General features: G+C 31.3%; 1 protein-coding gene across 11 annotated transcripts in view; it reads right to left on the bottom strand.

The window, feature by feature from the left end:
• The window catches only part of LOC143225091 (uncharacterized), an 83,406-nt gene that overhangs the window by 25,107 nt on the left and 44,509 nt on the right, over window positions 1–13,790 (bottom strand). For 9 of the 11 annotated variants that reach the window (XM_076453864.1, XM_076453865.1, XM_076453863.1 and 6 more), the window contains one exon: window positions 11,378–11,449. The exons of the other annotated variants lie outside the window; for them this stretch is intronic. In XM_076453864.1, the coding sequence (XP_076309979.1) occupies window positions 11,378–11,449 (72 nt within the window). The remainder of the gene's footprint in view (window positions 1–11,377; window positions 11,450–13,790) is intronic. 11 annotated transcript variants of the gene reach the window in all.

Raw genomic sequence — 13,790 nt, 5'->3', positions numbered from 1 at the left:
ATAAACCCACTTCACAAATTTAGATACAAACAAATAAATATTTAAATTCATGAAAACATGCTAAAGATTTAAAATAAAATCCTATGAAAGAAAGCCAGGGTGGTAATTATCCTAAAATAATAATGTCAAGTAAAAGTAACACCATGAAACAAAAGATCAAATATTAGGAAATGCAAAAAACAAGTACGACAATTGAAGAGAGAAAGATAAGGTCATGTTTACCTATTAAAAATGAACTCCTAACTTTAAATAATAACAAAACTTCACTGCAATTAAATATGTTCTTAATACTTCTATAATATTGTTACATTATCCTATCCTTTGTTTATTTGGTTGTATATTAATTTATTTCAACCCTTGATTCTGTATTTTAATTATTTTTATATAATGTTTAAATTTTTAATAATCTATCCTGTTTAATATAGCTTGCTGAAGATGGTATATGTCTTTTCTGAAATGTTCAAGAATTGAATGTTTATTACTGTACAGATGCTTGTCAAATGTTCATTGCTGCTGTTGTTTTGTTGTTTTTCATAATTTACTTGTGAAAACAGAATGTTGCATATTTATTTAATAGCATTAGTCAATATGTTTCCTCTTGTACAATTCTGGTTATAAAACTTGTGAACAATAACACATATTTTAGTATTCAACATTCATTGATTTTGAATTCTTTACAAATAGACTAATGGATACAGTAGATAATAGAATATTTAGCTCAAATATAAAGATTTAGAGGCATCTATTTTGAACAGTTAACTCATATTTTTTGAACTGCTGGTGAACACAGATTTCTATTTATGTTATTATTTAATAGGTTTCTGTTGTTGAAAATTTTAACTTTTGTAGAACTCTAGTAAAATGTTACTCCTGATATTCCCTAACAATAAAAAAATACACTTTTTTAGCATTGGTACTCTTCACTTAAACATTACAAATGTACTTTGTAAAAGTATTTTACCAATTTCTACATTCAAGTGTGTAGCTGCCATATTAATCCAGCTCTATGTCTGTGTGTAATCAACTTTATCAGGCTCTTTATTCAAGTGAAATATAACCTTATTCTGGGTCTAGATATAAATGGAAAATATGCTTTACGAAGCTTTATATTTAACTGTTTAAATATAATATTTAAGTTCTACATGCAAGTGTAAATATAAATTTTCATCACTTATGTACTCAAATTTGTTTGGTCTGTTGGATTTTATAGAAAGCTGCAAAAGGAATATTCAACTGTAATTTTGAAGTGAGAGACTTACAATAAAAGCAAATAATCACTGCTAACTCTTAGGATACTCTTTTAATATCAAATAAGGACATTTGCCCTTCAATCTTGTGAAGCAATCACAACCCAAAGTGCAAAACAAAATTATTTTTGGGGGCACAAAAAAAAAAAAAGATGCAAGTCACTAAACCTCAGATTTACAGAAGTGTATAAGTATTGTACTTAACTACACCTACATTCTACTGTACAGACATTACAGTTACCAAACTCTACAGTCAAATATTTAAATGGCAATTATGATGTTTTGGTTACAGGGTAGCACAATAGAGTTTATTTTGAGACGATATGGAAATTCCAACAGTGGTAATATATATAAGATCAATATTCTCTCTAAACTACTTTTAAAAAAAAAATTACTAATACACACAATATGAATGTGATGTTGTTATCAGTTTAGGCCTTTCCACAACATACTAATTTAAAAGTCCAAGCTTATTAAGAAAGAACTGGGAAGTTTGTTTGTTTGTTTTGGATTTTGCACAAGGCTACTGGAAGACTATCTGTGTTAGCCATCCCTAATTTAGCAGTGTAAGACTAGAGGGAAGGCAGCTAGTCATCACCACCCACTACCAACTCTTGGGCTACTTTTTTACCAATGAATAGTGGGATTGACTGTCACATTATAATGCCCTTATGGCTGAAAGAGCAAGCATGTTTGGTATGATGGGGATTCGAACTCGTGACCCTCGGATAATGAATCAAGTGCCTTAACCACCTGGCCATGCCTGGGAAGTTGAAAGAATGATAAGGATTCTGGGCCAGATGTTTCCCCAAGGGTTTTGACGACATTAAAGACTATATGTGAGCCACTTGCTAATATATTTTTAAGTTTTTGAATAAGAAGCATATACCAGAGAATTAGAAGTTAGTTAATGTAAATCCTCTTTTCAAGGAAGATAAATTGTCCCAGTAATTATAGGCCCATCAGTCTTAGATCAGTTGTGGGAAAAGTTCTGGAAAATTTGATAAAATATGCTTTGCAAAGTCATTTAAGAGAGTTTAAAATTTTATTTGATAATTAACGTTGTTTCACTAAGGGAAAATCTTGCCTTACCCTTATTTACGTAAGCAGTAACCTTTTCAAAGAATGTCAAAAGATTTATGAGGCAAAATTTTTCCCGAGTGAAACAATGTTAAAACATAAAAGGAGTGTAAAAAATTAATCTCTATAACTGTGGGGGATACATTAGCAAACTGGATAGAAGAGCAGCTGGATGAGAGAAAGCAGAGGGTTGTTAAAAACAATCTTCAGTCAAACTAGTTTCATGTTATAAGTCAGGTACCTCAGTACTTGTTCTTAAGACCTTCATTTGGCATAGATGAAGGAATAATCAATAAATTACTTCAATCTGCAGACAATATTAAGGTTCTGGGTGTTGCTAGCTGCAAAGAGGATTCTGTTGATTTATGAAAGGTTTTAGGTCATTTAGTGAGTTGGAAAAATGGATTTTAATCATAAGAAAATGCATGTTGGTTATCATAATTGGGATCGGAATAATCCCAACAGTGTCATGCTAGAAAAAGATATTGGTGTAACAGTTCATTAGCTTCTTAAGCCATCCAAGTAGTGTGCTGTTACTAATTTTATGGCAAATGGAATTTTAGGTTATACCTACAGAAATATTTAACACAAATGTAAACAGGTTATAATTACATTGTATAGGTCACTAGTTAGGCTAAATTTAGAGTATTGTGTTCAGTCTTAAGCTCCTTACTTTAGGAAGAGCATTGGAATTGTTGGAGAAAGTTCAGAGGAAGATTACTAAATAGGTGAATGGAATGGAGGGGTTAACATATGAGTAATGAAAAGTGGTTGAAATCTCTCATACTGTTTTCTCTTGAGAAAAGAAGCATTAGGGGGATATGACTGAAGTGTTTAACACTATAAAGGGAATTTATAGTGTTGATACGTCACTTTTTTTTAAAAAACTTAACAGTGAGAACAAAAGGATCATGAAACAAATTAAATTTTGGCAGGATAGGAGTCTTCTGCTAAAACAGTTTTATTTTTCTAGTAGGGTGGTTGGTCTTTGGAATGGGTTGACTTTGAAAGTTGTGAAGGCAGTTAATTTGAGTCAACCCTTTAGCAACAGACTGTATAATACACACAAGTTCATCTACACATTTGCACACATTAAGTATTTGCACAATGACTTTTGATAGAGATGTGTATCTTCACAAAATATGGTAGACTTTTAGTAAAGATTACGAGGATTTTGTATGCAAAAAATCAGACTTTTTAATGAAATATTTTTACTGAAGATTTGTTTTATGAGAATGGTCTGTTTCATTTCTAATCTGAGTGCAAAGTGATTTCATATTATGATTAAAAAAACTATTCTTTGTCCCAAAAATCTTAAATATTATTTACATAAACTCTAAAACATTCTAAATACATTTAAAATGCTTGTTTTCAGCTACACTTTATATTTTATATTATTTTCTATACTCTAATCATGTGGAGTCTGTCACTTAACCAACCTTATATCCATTCACAAAAAAATCAGGAAATAAATATAAATTATGTATTTTTTATGCTGGAATGACCATACAACACAAAAATACAAATGTTTAGTCTAAGTAGCTTAAGTATGGTAACATTATATATTTACATACACATGTATTATTTTTTATTATATTCACCTGCAAGTCATACCTAGCTAACATTACATAAATTGCATTGACACAGTGCATGTGCCCTCCTGTTATGTATCCAGTAATATAAAACTGACCCTCAGTCTTCTTTGTCTTGGCTGTGTTTTAGTGGACTATTATTTATAATAGTAACACTTCAATTATTATACATTATATATGTGTATATACTACTATTTAGAAATAAATTATTAAACTTGTTTTTCTTAAAAGATAGAACAATAAATCATGAAGTAAAGCAAACAATTATCTCTTCTCGCTATAACCTCTGAACTCAGTTGCTAGTGGACATAGGTTGCTAAGCCTTTTAAAATTTTGCACATGGAGGATATCGAAGAAAATTTTTTTAGGTTTTATATAGATATATATAGTTCAATAACCAAAAAATTATAAATAATTACACAGACACCATAGAATTCCACTACAAAATTGTTAAGCTTGGTAACTAACATTTATTTATATTTTAAAAACTATGAAACTTCAAGCAGACTAAAAACAACACTTACTTCATTGAAATCTTGGATCAAAAGAATATTGTAGCATTTTCAAATATTAAAATGACAAGGAAAATCACTCTGAGGACATTGTAAGCTGCTGATTGGTTATTCACGTCATATGTTGAAGTAAGTATATATAAGGGACTGTTTCAAAAACACAGAAATAATTGAATGGGACCACTGTGTATGATTCAGTACATAAACCATATCTCAGCAAAATAAAAAAATATGAGGTTCTAATTTTATATTCTAGTTTGGTTGCATTTGTAATTTGAGTTCCTAATTTGTTAAAAATTATAGACTTAGTATTTTGACATCAAAATATTCAACTTTAAACAGTGCTGCATTGAACATACCATGGGACTCAATAATATCTATATTTATATCTATTTTTAGATCTACATTTAGATTTAAATCTATCTTAATATCTATATTTAAATGTTATTTTAATATTTATTTTTAAATTAAGAAATTAACTTATATATAATTTGATTCCAAACATATTGACAAAGGCATAATTAGTAGTTCAATAAAATTTTGAATGCAAGTCAACAAATGTGATGACATGGCCTTTGAGCCCTGACCTGTTGCAAAAGGGTTAAAGAGAAAGCTTGATAAGTATATCTATAAGGGTTGGTTTTAAGTGTATTTTTAAAATTTACTTGTTAATAGTTTTAGATATGAGACAGCTGAGATGGATCAAGTAGATCTCACGTTGTCCCAAAGTGCAATGTTATTATATTCCATATATGTATATTATGACCAATGTTTGCAACATTAGTATTTTTAAAAAAACACATAAAATACTGACTTGGCAACCCTTACAGTGTGAAGTAAAAACATAAAAATTAATCTTTTCAGCTAAGCTGAGAACCTATTTTTCTTTCACATATATAAAACACCTTATGTTTATAATTCTTTAGAAGTTTCAGAATCAGATATCATCATGCATTAAGAACATAATAACAGATTTATTAGAAGTACATTAAAATGTCTTATTATGCCTTGTTTATCACACAATATTTTTAGTGTCATAAAATGTTTTTAATAAAAAAATTTGGTCACAATTATCCTTTTTTTTTTACAAAACGTAATTACTTTTTAAATTATAAGTATTTTATGATGTTTAAATAACTTAAATACAAGAGCTAAGCATTTCTAATGATCTTATCCACATAAACCATTGTCACTTAAATAAATTTGAATATTAGACTTATAATGACTTTGCAAAGTAACATTAGTTATTTAGTAAATCAGAATCCCTAAGCACAAGTACCAGTGAATAAAAACTTAGCTTTCAAAATATTAACAGAACTCCATTAATTTCAGTGGGCTGTTACTGTGAGGTTGCTCAAACAGAAGTAGGCCACATTAAGTTCATATACTAGAAGCTAATCCAAAAACAGTGTAAATCCAGAAACTTCTGGAATACTAATTAAAATTAAGAAAGTTCTAAAATAATTTATATAATAATATATAATATTAGATCACATCATGAAATTCTACTTCGGATTTATACAGATTGTTCAATTAACCCATGGTTTTATAATAGTTGTGCTTCAGATTACTTAGGTTTATACAGATTACTGAACAAACTAGTTTATGACTGTGATGTGGGAGATTACCTGCATTTATATAGATTGCTGAACTAACCTGTAGTTTATAACTGTAAAGTAGGATATGACCTAGATTTATACAGATTGGTGAACTAACTTGTAGTTTGTAATTGTAATGTGGGATATTATACAGAGTACAATTATAAACCATAGGTTCATTCAGCATTCTAAATAAATCCAAATAATCTCTAACATTACAATTATAAACCATAAATCCCAAGTAAAATTTCACAGTATGATTTAATATTATATATTAATATAGAAATTGTTTTACAATTGTCTTTATCCATTCCTACAAAAATTGGAAATTGTGAATAAGCTGAACATAATTATAGAGTAAAAATTGGTTCCTACAAAAACAGGTCTTCAGTGACTGAGGATCAGACAAAAATCAAATTAAATGAGTTATGAGAAATTAAAATATTTTGCTAAAAAAAGAAGCAATAACAGGTAGGCAACCAACAATGTATAAGCATTAGGAAGGATTTTCTTAATGGTGAAACATACCACATGTTTTGACAGAACACTGGTCTGTCTTCTCCTAAATGTCACAAACTTGAGAGGAAAAAGTAGAAAAGGAATGTGAACTATTGGATTACATAATTAATTAAGAAAAACATCCATGAACCTAATATTTTAGAAGAAGGTGGGAGAAATAAAAGAGTTATGTACTGGAGATTAGTATTTAAGTATTTAAACCTCTTAACTGACAAAAGTACCCTCATTTGTAAAGGAAATAGGTTTAACACTGAAAACAACATATCTAAGAGAAACAGAAATTAAAACAGCAACAAGTGTAACACTAACAGAAAAATTCAGTTCTGCATTACCTGAAGGCAATTAAACATGAAGAAATAAATCAGTCTTCTGCAAAAACAAATATGGCAGGGGTTATATATATTAAGGGTCCACATGACCATTATACTGGCTAAAAATATAGTAAGTTTGGTTGGTTGTTTGGCATTTATTGGTGCAAAGTAACTCTGCTATCTGTGCCAAATAACCAGTAAAAAAATAAAAGTAAAATTGTTATAAAATGTAAAAATGAATCAAAAACTAAACAAACTTCAAACAGCTGATAAAAGTCTTAAAAACATTAGTGAGGTGTACAGTGTCACCATCACCAATGGCACTGTCTAACATCATGGATAAACCCATGTCTAAAATGGTGCCATCATTCAGAGTTGTAATGACACCATAACAGTAAAACATGGGCTATTGTAATTTGAGTGTAACAAAAGCCACACATTGGTGAATCAGTCCCATATAAAAGAAAAAGATAAGTTAGAAACTATGACCAATGCCTAGCCTAGCTAGGACAACTTCTTCCTTCTGATCCTCATAGAAACAAGATGACCAAATAGAAATAGAAGATTTGATGTGGAAAGCTTGTTATAACATTGCTCACTCCAAGTCAACTGCCAACTAGCGTGGAGTCAAGCCTTTAATACTGGACCATCGTTCATGTATGGTACAAGCACAGCAGTGACAGCATCAGAGCAGACAGACTTAGCTGTGGTGTCAACAAGCTTGTTTCCACAAATATTGATGTGGCATGATATCCAGAAAAAAACAGATAGAAATGGATGATAAGGAGAAATGTGCCAGTCATTTTTGAATACCAACAAGAACAGGGTGAGAACTAAGTAAGTTGGTAAAAATAGTAAAACTGGTATACTGCATAGCTGCTATGTTATCTGGGGCAAGATAAATGGCATACAATTTGGCAGTGAACAAAGGAGGGGATCCATGTGCAAGCACTAAACTACAACAAACCATGGATGAGCCCACAGTCACCTGATTTCTAACCATCTATATAAATGGGAATGGAAGGATGGTTCGAAAGATGTTTGGCAAATAGAAGATGGTACTTCCAATTGACAGTATTCGTCTTCCTCAGATGACCCAAAGAAAGGTCACATTTGGGGATGGTAATTCACTGTGGCATGGGCTGCCCAGTGAAGACAGCAATGTCATCCAAAGACAGACCCAATTCAGCAAGTTGTGCCTGGATATGAAGACCAGAAGGAATAATGGCAGACTATCTATTGTGAATAAGCATAGTCCACTGAAGAAAGAAGATACAACCCCAGGTAAGATGCTGTAGTATGTTCTGAAGGTTTTCATCATAGAAAAAAAAAAAAATCCAAGTGGCAGAGATGTAGAGGAGATTAGTGAGATCCGGGGTACAAACTCTGGACTTGAGAAGTGCAGAAAGCTCCTATGTAGAACTAAAGCCCTGGATGGTGAATTGGGTCCAACATCTTCAAGGCCAAGGCTCTAATAGAATTACAGTCCAGTTTGGATCAAATGAGAATAGAATAAATTTTTAGTATAGAGCATTGATAGGCTCCCCAAAAGGTGAAAGAGAGGACAAGAAGGATGTTCAGTGTCTTTGTACACTTGACACGTAGCTGCCTGATGTGTGGGATAAAGGTCAGCTTACGGTAAAAGATAAGCTCCAAGAACTTCGCCTCTTGGACCACAGGAAGAACAACCTTACTGAGGTGGAGCTTGAGATTGTGGTGAATACCCTGTTGGCAGCAAAAGTGCATGCAAACAGTTTTATAGAAAGTAAAGATAAAACCAATTGCTGTGGTCCACTTCATTAAATGATTTAGGGTAGTCTGAAGCTACCACTCAATATACCTCATGCTCGACAATTGATATAAGATATGGATGTCATCAACATAAGAGTCCATTTGCAACAGAAGGAAGAAGTTGTGTAGTGATGGCATTAATCTTCACACTGAAAAGTATGGCATTCAAGACAGAGCCATGGGGAAACCAAGTTACTGTAGGAAAGAATGGGAAATCATCAAACCTACATAAACTTGGAATTGCCAGTTCTTTAAAAAATTTCAGATAAAAGTGAGTAAATAGCCACATAGCCCATATGAGTGTAAGTCTTGGAAAATTCTGTACCTCCACGTAGTATCATAAGCCTTCTCAAGGTCGAAGAATAAGACCATCCAGTCATAGTCATCCAGACGTGGTCGTTTCTGATAATCTTTTTTTTAATTTTAATTTTTTTCATGAATTGGGGTATCCATAATTAATGGAGTACATTTCAGCATCCACCAACCCTACCCACCATGGAACCTTATGAGGGGACATAATGCAATGCCAAACAAGGACATTGCAGCAACACCAGGGTTTTGTGAGCACTATACCCAAACATCAGCATCAGACACAATATCCACAACACCTGCTGAAAATGTTCAACAATAGTACTCGGCTGACCTTAACCCAAGTGAACCAGCTGACTGACCCTGGGGGGATCAATGCAAGGCTGCCCTCTTACAGAAATTGAAGACTAAAGTGGTGTGTTTGGATTGGACTCCTCAAACACCAGAATCCTTTCCTCTCCTTCATGGGTTGTCATGCACAACAAACACGTAGGTGGATGCTTAGATCCAAGAGGAGGTAAAATGAGAGTACAGAACCTTCACTGAGAGATCCCCTCACCATGTACAGGAATCCACCTCAAAGGGTAAAGTAATATAGTAAACAATTGCACACATATGTTGAATAACTAGAGCTAACAATGCAGCAATAAATTTATCATTGGCAAATTGTATAATTTATGTCTGCAACTAAATTACATCAATTCCAGTAGTGGCATAAAGAACTACATCAGCTAATATAACTTAAAACAGCAAATAATGAGGCATGGCAGAAAAATAAAATGATATTGTGTATGTAATATCTCCTGAAATTTGCATAACAAGTCAAATTGTAAGTGGAGATTTATGAATAAGTGGTGAGAGCTTTCAGTGCATAAAGAAGATATGGAAAATTTTAATCATATTTTGTTGACAGCACAAGTTTAAACTCAAAAAGGACTTCCAGTATTCTAAGAGGTAAATTTACCTGATGTGAATTCATGTCCAATTGCCAAATTAAATGCGAGTTTATAAAAATAAGAAAACAAATTACACTGTCATTACAAGAGAGGGAAAATTGCATGCAACATTTTAACAGAAAGGTGAACAGATGAGGTGACCAACATTAAATCCACTACATCCTGCAGTTCTAGTGTTTAAATCTATGGAAAATGAAATGTAAGCTAAGCCATTTCACAGCACTGTTATTTGACAGTTAAATATTAAAAAATATTATAGCAGAAACTTCTCAACAGATGGAAGGATTTTAAAGATTAAAGTTCTTACCAAAAGAACACAATATACTTGTGGTTTGTCAACTACCTGAATGCAGTATTATAAGAAATGTTCAGAATTGATCTTATGTATCCCTAATACAAGATAATTATTGATTAACAGCATGAGCTGTAACTCCTTGGTGTGGTATTTGATGTCAATACTTTTATTTTGAAAGAGATTAAGAGATGCACAGGATGTGTTGATCCAGATCTAAATAGCATAAAATTTAAAATTTAAATTGTATGTTTTTAATTGCATTTGAAAGAGAAGTGTATAAAACTGTCAAACTGAGTCAAATAAATGTTTTTATACAATACATGGAAGTTGAAAAGCCATCAGCATCACAGTTAACAAGAATGTCCAGATAGAGTCATTTGTCTCAATTTCATGAGTGAACTGGAGAGAGGAGTGTTGTGAATTAAAGACAGTCAAGAAAAAACATTGGAATCATAATTATGGTTACAAATAAGTGTCATAAATATACCTTTTGTGCAGAACAGGGCAGTTGTTAATCTAGTTCTGTTTGTGGTGCACAAAAAATTTGCAAGTGTAGGCCCCAATGAGAAGCCAAAAGCAACATGTTCTATCTGTTCATATAGAGTACTATTAAAGAGGAGTCTTTAGTCAAGATTTAGTGAAATCAGATATAGAAAGTTCATTACCAAAACGTTTTTAGAGAAGAGATTAATGGTTTCATGCAGGGGAATATTAGTAAAAACAGCAATAATACTGAAGCTAGCTATTATGTGATTTTTAGGAGGACCAATTTCTTGGGAAAACTGAAAGGAGCCAAATGCTGTAAATTTGTTCCTACTAAGCAGTTTTATGATTGTTTTGCACCTCTGGATGACTAATGATGGAATTATGATGATTTTGAAAGATTTAGAAAATGCTTCCTATTATAATTAAAACAATATTTGATTGAAAACAAACTATTTTACTGTTATTAAAATATATTACTGTTTTGAAGAAGGCATCACATATTTTTTTTGTTCAAATCTAGCCCATGTAATTGATGAAGAGTGTTACTCCCTGAAAGCAGTGTGGACCAAATAAATGGAAAAAAACAACAACATAATTTGCATGTATATATCGTCTCATCAGAAACTGGTGACAAATTTAGCAGTAACATTTGGCTATATTTTTAATCAGGTAAAACTGTACCTTTTTGTCTCTTTTTAGAAGAGTGAGAGACAATCCTTCCATCATGGATTTGAATGGTTATACTTTCCTGCCCTGAAACAAATACCCAGATATTTCATGTACAACCAAGTTTAAAAAAGATAAAGAAAAACAAACACTAAAAATATGCATAAATACAGAAACATAAACATTTTACAGGAACATTATTTGGTGGCAGAGTGCTGTGAGGCATTCTCATGCTACGGCAACTATTAACATATTAACTTTAAAATTATCTGTTCGTGCTTGCTCACTGAATAGCCCAGTAAGTTATTTTAAAGATTTCTCTCACTACAGCAATGATAACTGGCAGCTCATTTGTTGAGGAACTTTCCACTACCAATTCATAATCTACTCGGGAAAAATACAAACTTGAAATATTTTAAGATTCTGTTTCATTAATAAATGCTTTGAAATTAAAGCGAGTTAATCTGTAATTCAGTGCATTTTTGTTCTAGGCTGCTTCTCACAAAAAATCCTTTCTGTACAGAAAAAGATCAATTGCATATAATTTTGACTAAAAATAGAAGAGCACGACAACAATTCAAAAGCAAAATGAAAACAAAATAATACAAACCATCACAGATTTGAAATTAATAAAACTAGTTTGTGCTCTCTTTCAAAAATGTGCAATTGAAGAAGGTGAAGAAAATGTGTCAAAACTAGATTTTTCTAATTTTTAGCTCTTCCAGATGTTATCCAGTTCTGTGTGTGTGCGTTTTTCTTATAGCAAAGCCACATTGGGCTATCTGCTGAGCCCATTGAGGGAAATCAAACCCCTGATTTTTGCATTGTAAATCCGTAGGCTCACCGCTGTACTATCAGGGGGCCTTATCCAGTTCTAGTGTGAGAATGTTTTGATCACATAGAATATGCAACTTTTACATTTTAAATAACAGTACCTATACTCTTATACACCACTGCCACACAATTTGGCAGAAAACTGAGAATTCATGGATTTGGCACATTAAACAAGTGAAATACAGTCTTTCAACACAAGTTTTGGGTAATATTTCAACCTTTATTAATAGACATTTCTTAAAACAACAAATACCCCTAAATATTCACTCATAACATATATAGACTTGACTACAAACTAACCTACAATTATAATCTTGTTCTAAAAGCCTACGACCCTCATGACTGGTTCTAAGGTATCATGTATTTTGCTAAGAAATATAAACATATTTTTACCTTCATTATAATACTGGTAATTTTATTTTAAAACAAACTTAAATGTCTCTTTGTAGGATAAAATAACAGGTTCACAAATGTTACACATCAGATGAGCTTAAGAGTTGTGTTTCAAATTTTTATAGTTTAAAAATTTTATATTTATCAATATGAACGTGGCTGCAAGTGAGAAACCAAGTTGGCACATGAAAAGTATAAGGATATTCTTTTTTTAAAAAAATCATTATAAATTTATATAAGTTTAAACCAACTGCAATGATGAGAGGTTTAAGTGGTTACAGATCATCAAGAGAATTAGTCAAATGAAAATTAGGAAATAAAAAACAATATATATTTATTTACAATTTCTTTATAATTAATTTCATTTTCCTTGTAAGAGATTGTTACAGAGATAATTCTAGTCTCTTGAATGTAGAAAAATTAAAATGCTGACCGGTATTATTAAGCATATTTGCATCATTACTTCCACAATAGGGGATGCTGCTATTATGCTAGATTCAAAAATATAATTTAACATCTCTTGGGGCATTTTTAAATTTTTTTCTTATAAAAAATAAAACTTATCATGGAAATATCCAGTGCTTAAATCATTATGGTATTTGATATATTAATTTTAATTAATTTGACAATAATGAAATTTTATCTCTACTAGTTTTATTAATATCATAGATTAATGCACTGAATTTGTTACTGACGTCCATGTATTAATTCAGTCTTTCTGAACTTCTGATATCAACAAGTTCAAACTGGGTAATAAGAATTCTCGAGAAAGGCTCTTTTATCCATTAAAAAGACATTCTCTTTTATCAGTTTCATCAAAAAATATTTTTCTTCTCATAATTCTGACTCTTTCTTCAACTTTATATGAACATATTTCTGTCATAAGTGTATTAAAATTACACTTATGTAATTAAAAATACAATGAGTGTATTAAAATTTTGTTATTGTTAGTTGAATACCAACCTTAAAATTAAAGTTGTTGTTATTTTTTTAAATTGGGTCCATTGTTGGGTTGAAGTAAATAAATATACATAAAGATTTTGTATCAAATCAAAATATTTAGCTGTAGCCATATAATATTCTGCTATAGCATTCCAATTAAGTTCAGTGAATGGTTTGAACATAGCAAAAAGAGTGCAAGATGAATATGGTATTTAATTCTTGATTGTAAACCTTAATATTTTCCTAATATATTAACAGT

The sequence above is a fragment of the Tachypleus tridentatus genome, chromosome 9, assembly GCF_004210375.1.
Source record: "Tachypleus tridentatus isolate NWPU-2018 chromosome 9, ASM421037v1, whole genome shotgun sequence".
Classification (NCBI taxonomy): domain Eukaryota; kingdom Metazoa; phylum Arthropoda; class Merostomata; order Xiphosura; family Limulidae; genus Tachypleus; species Tachypleus tridentatus.
Note: the sequence above shows the minus strand (reverse complement) of the source record. Positions and strands in the feature narration are given on the sequence as shown.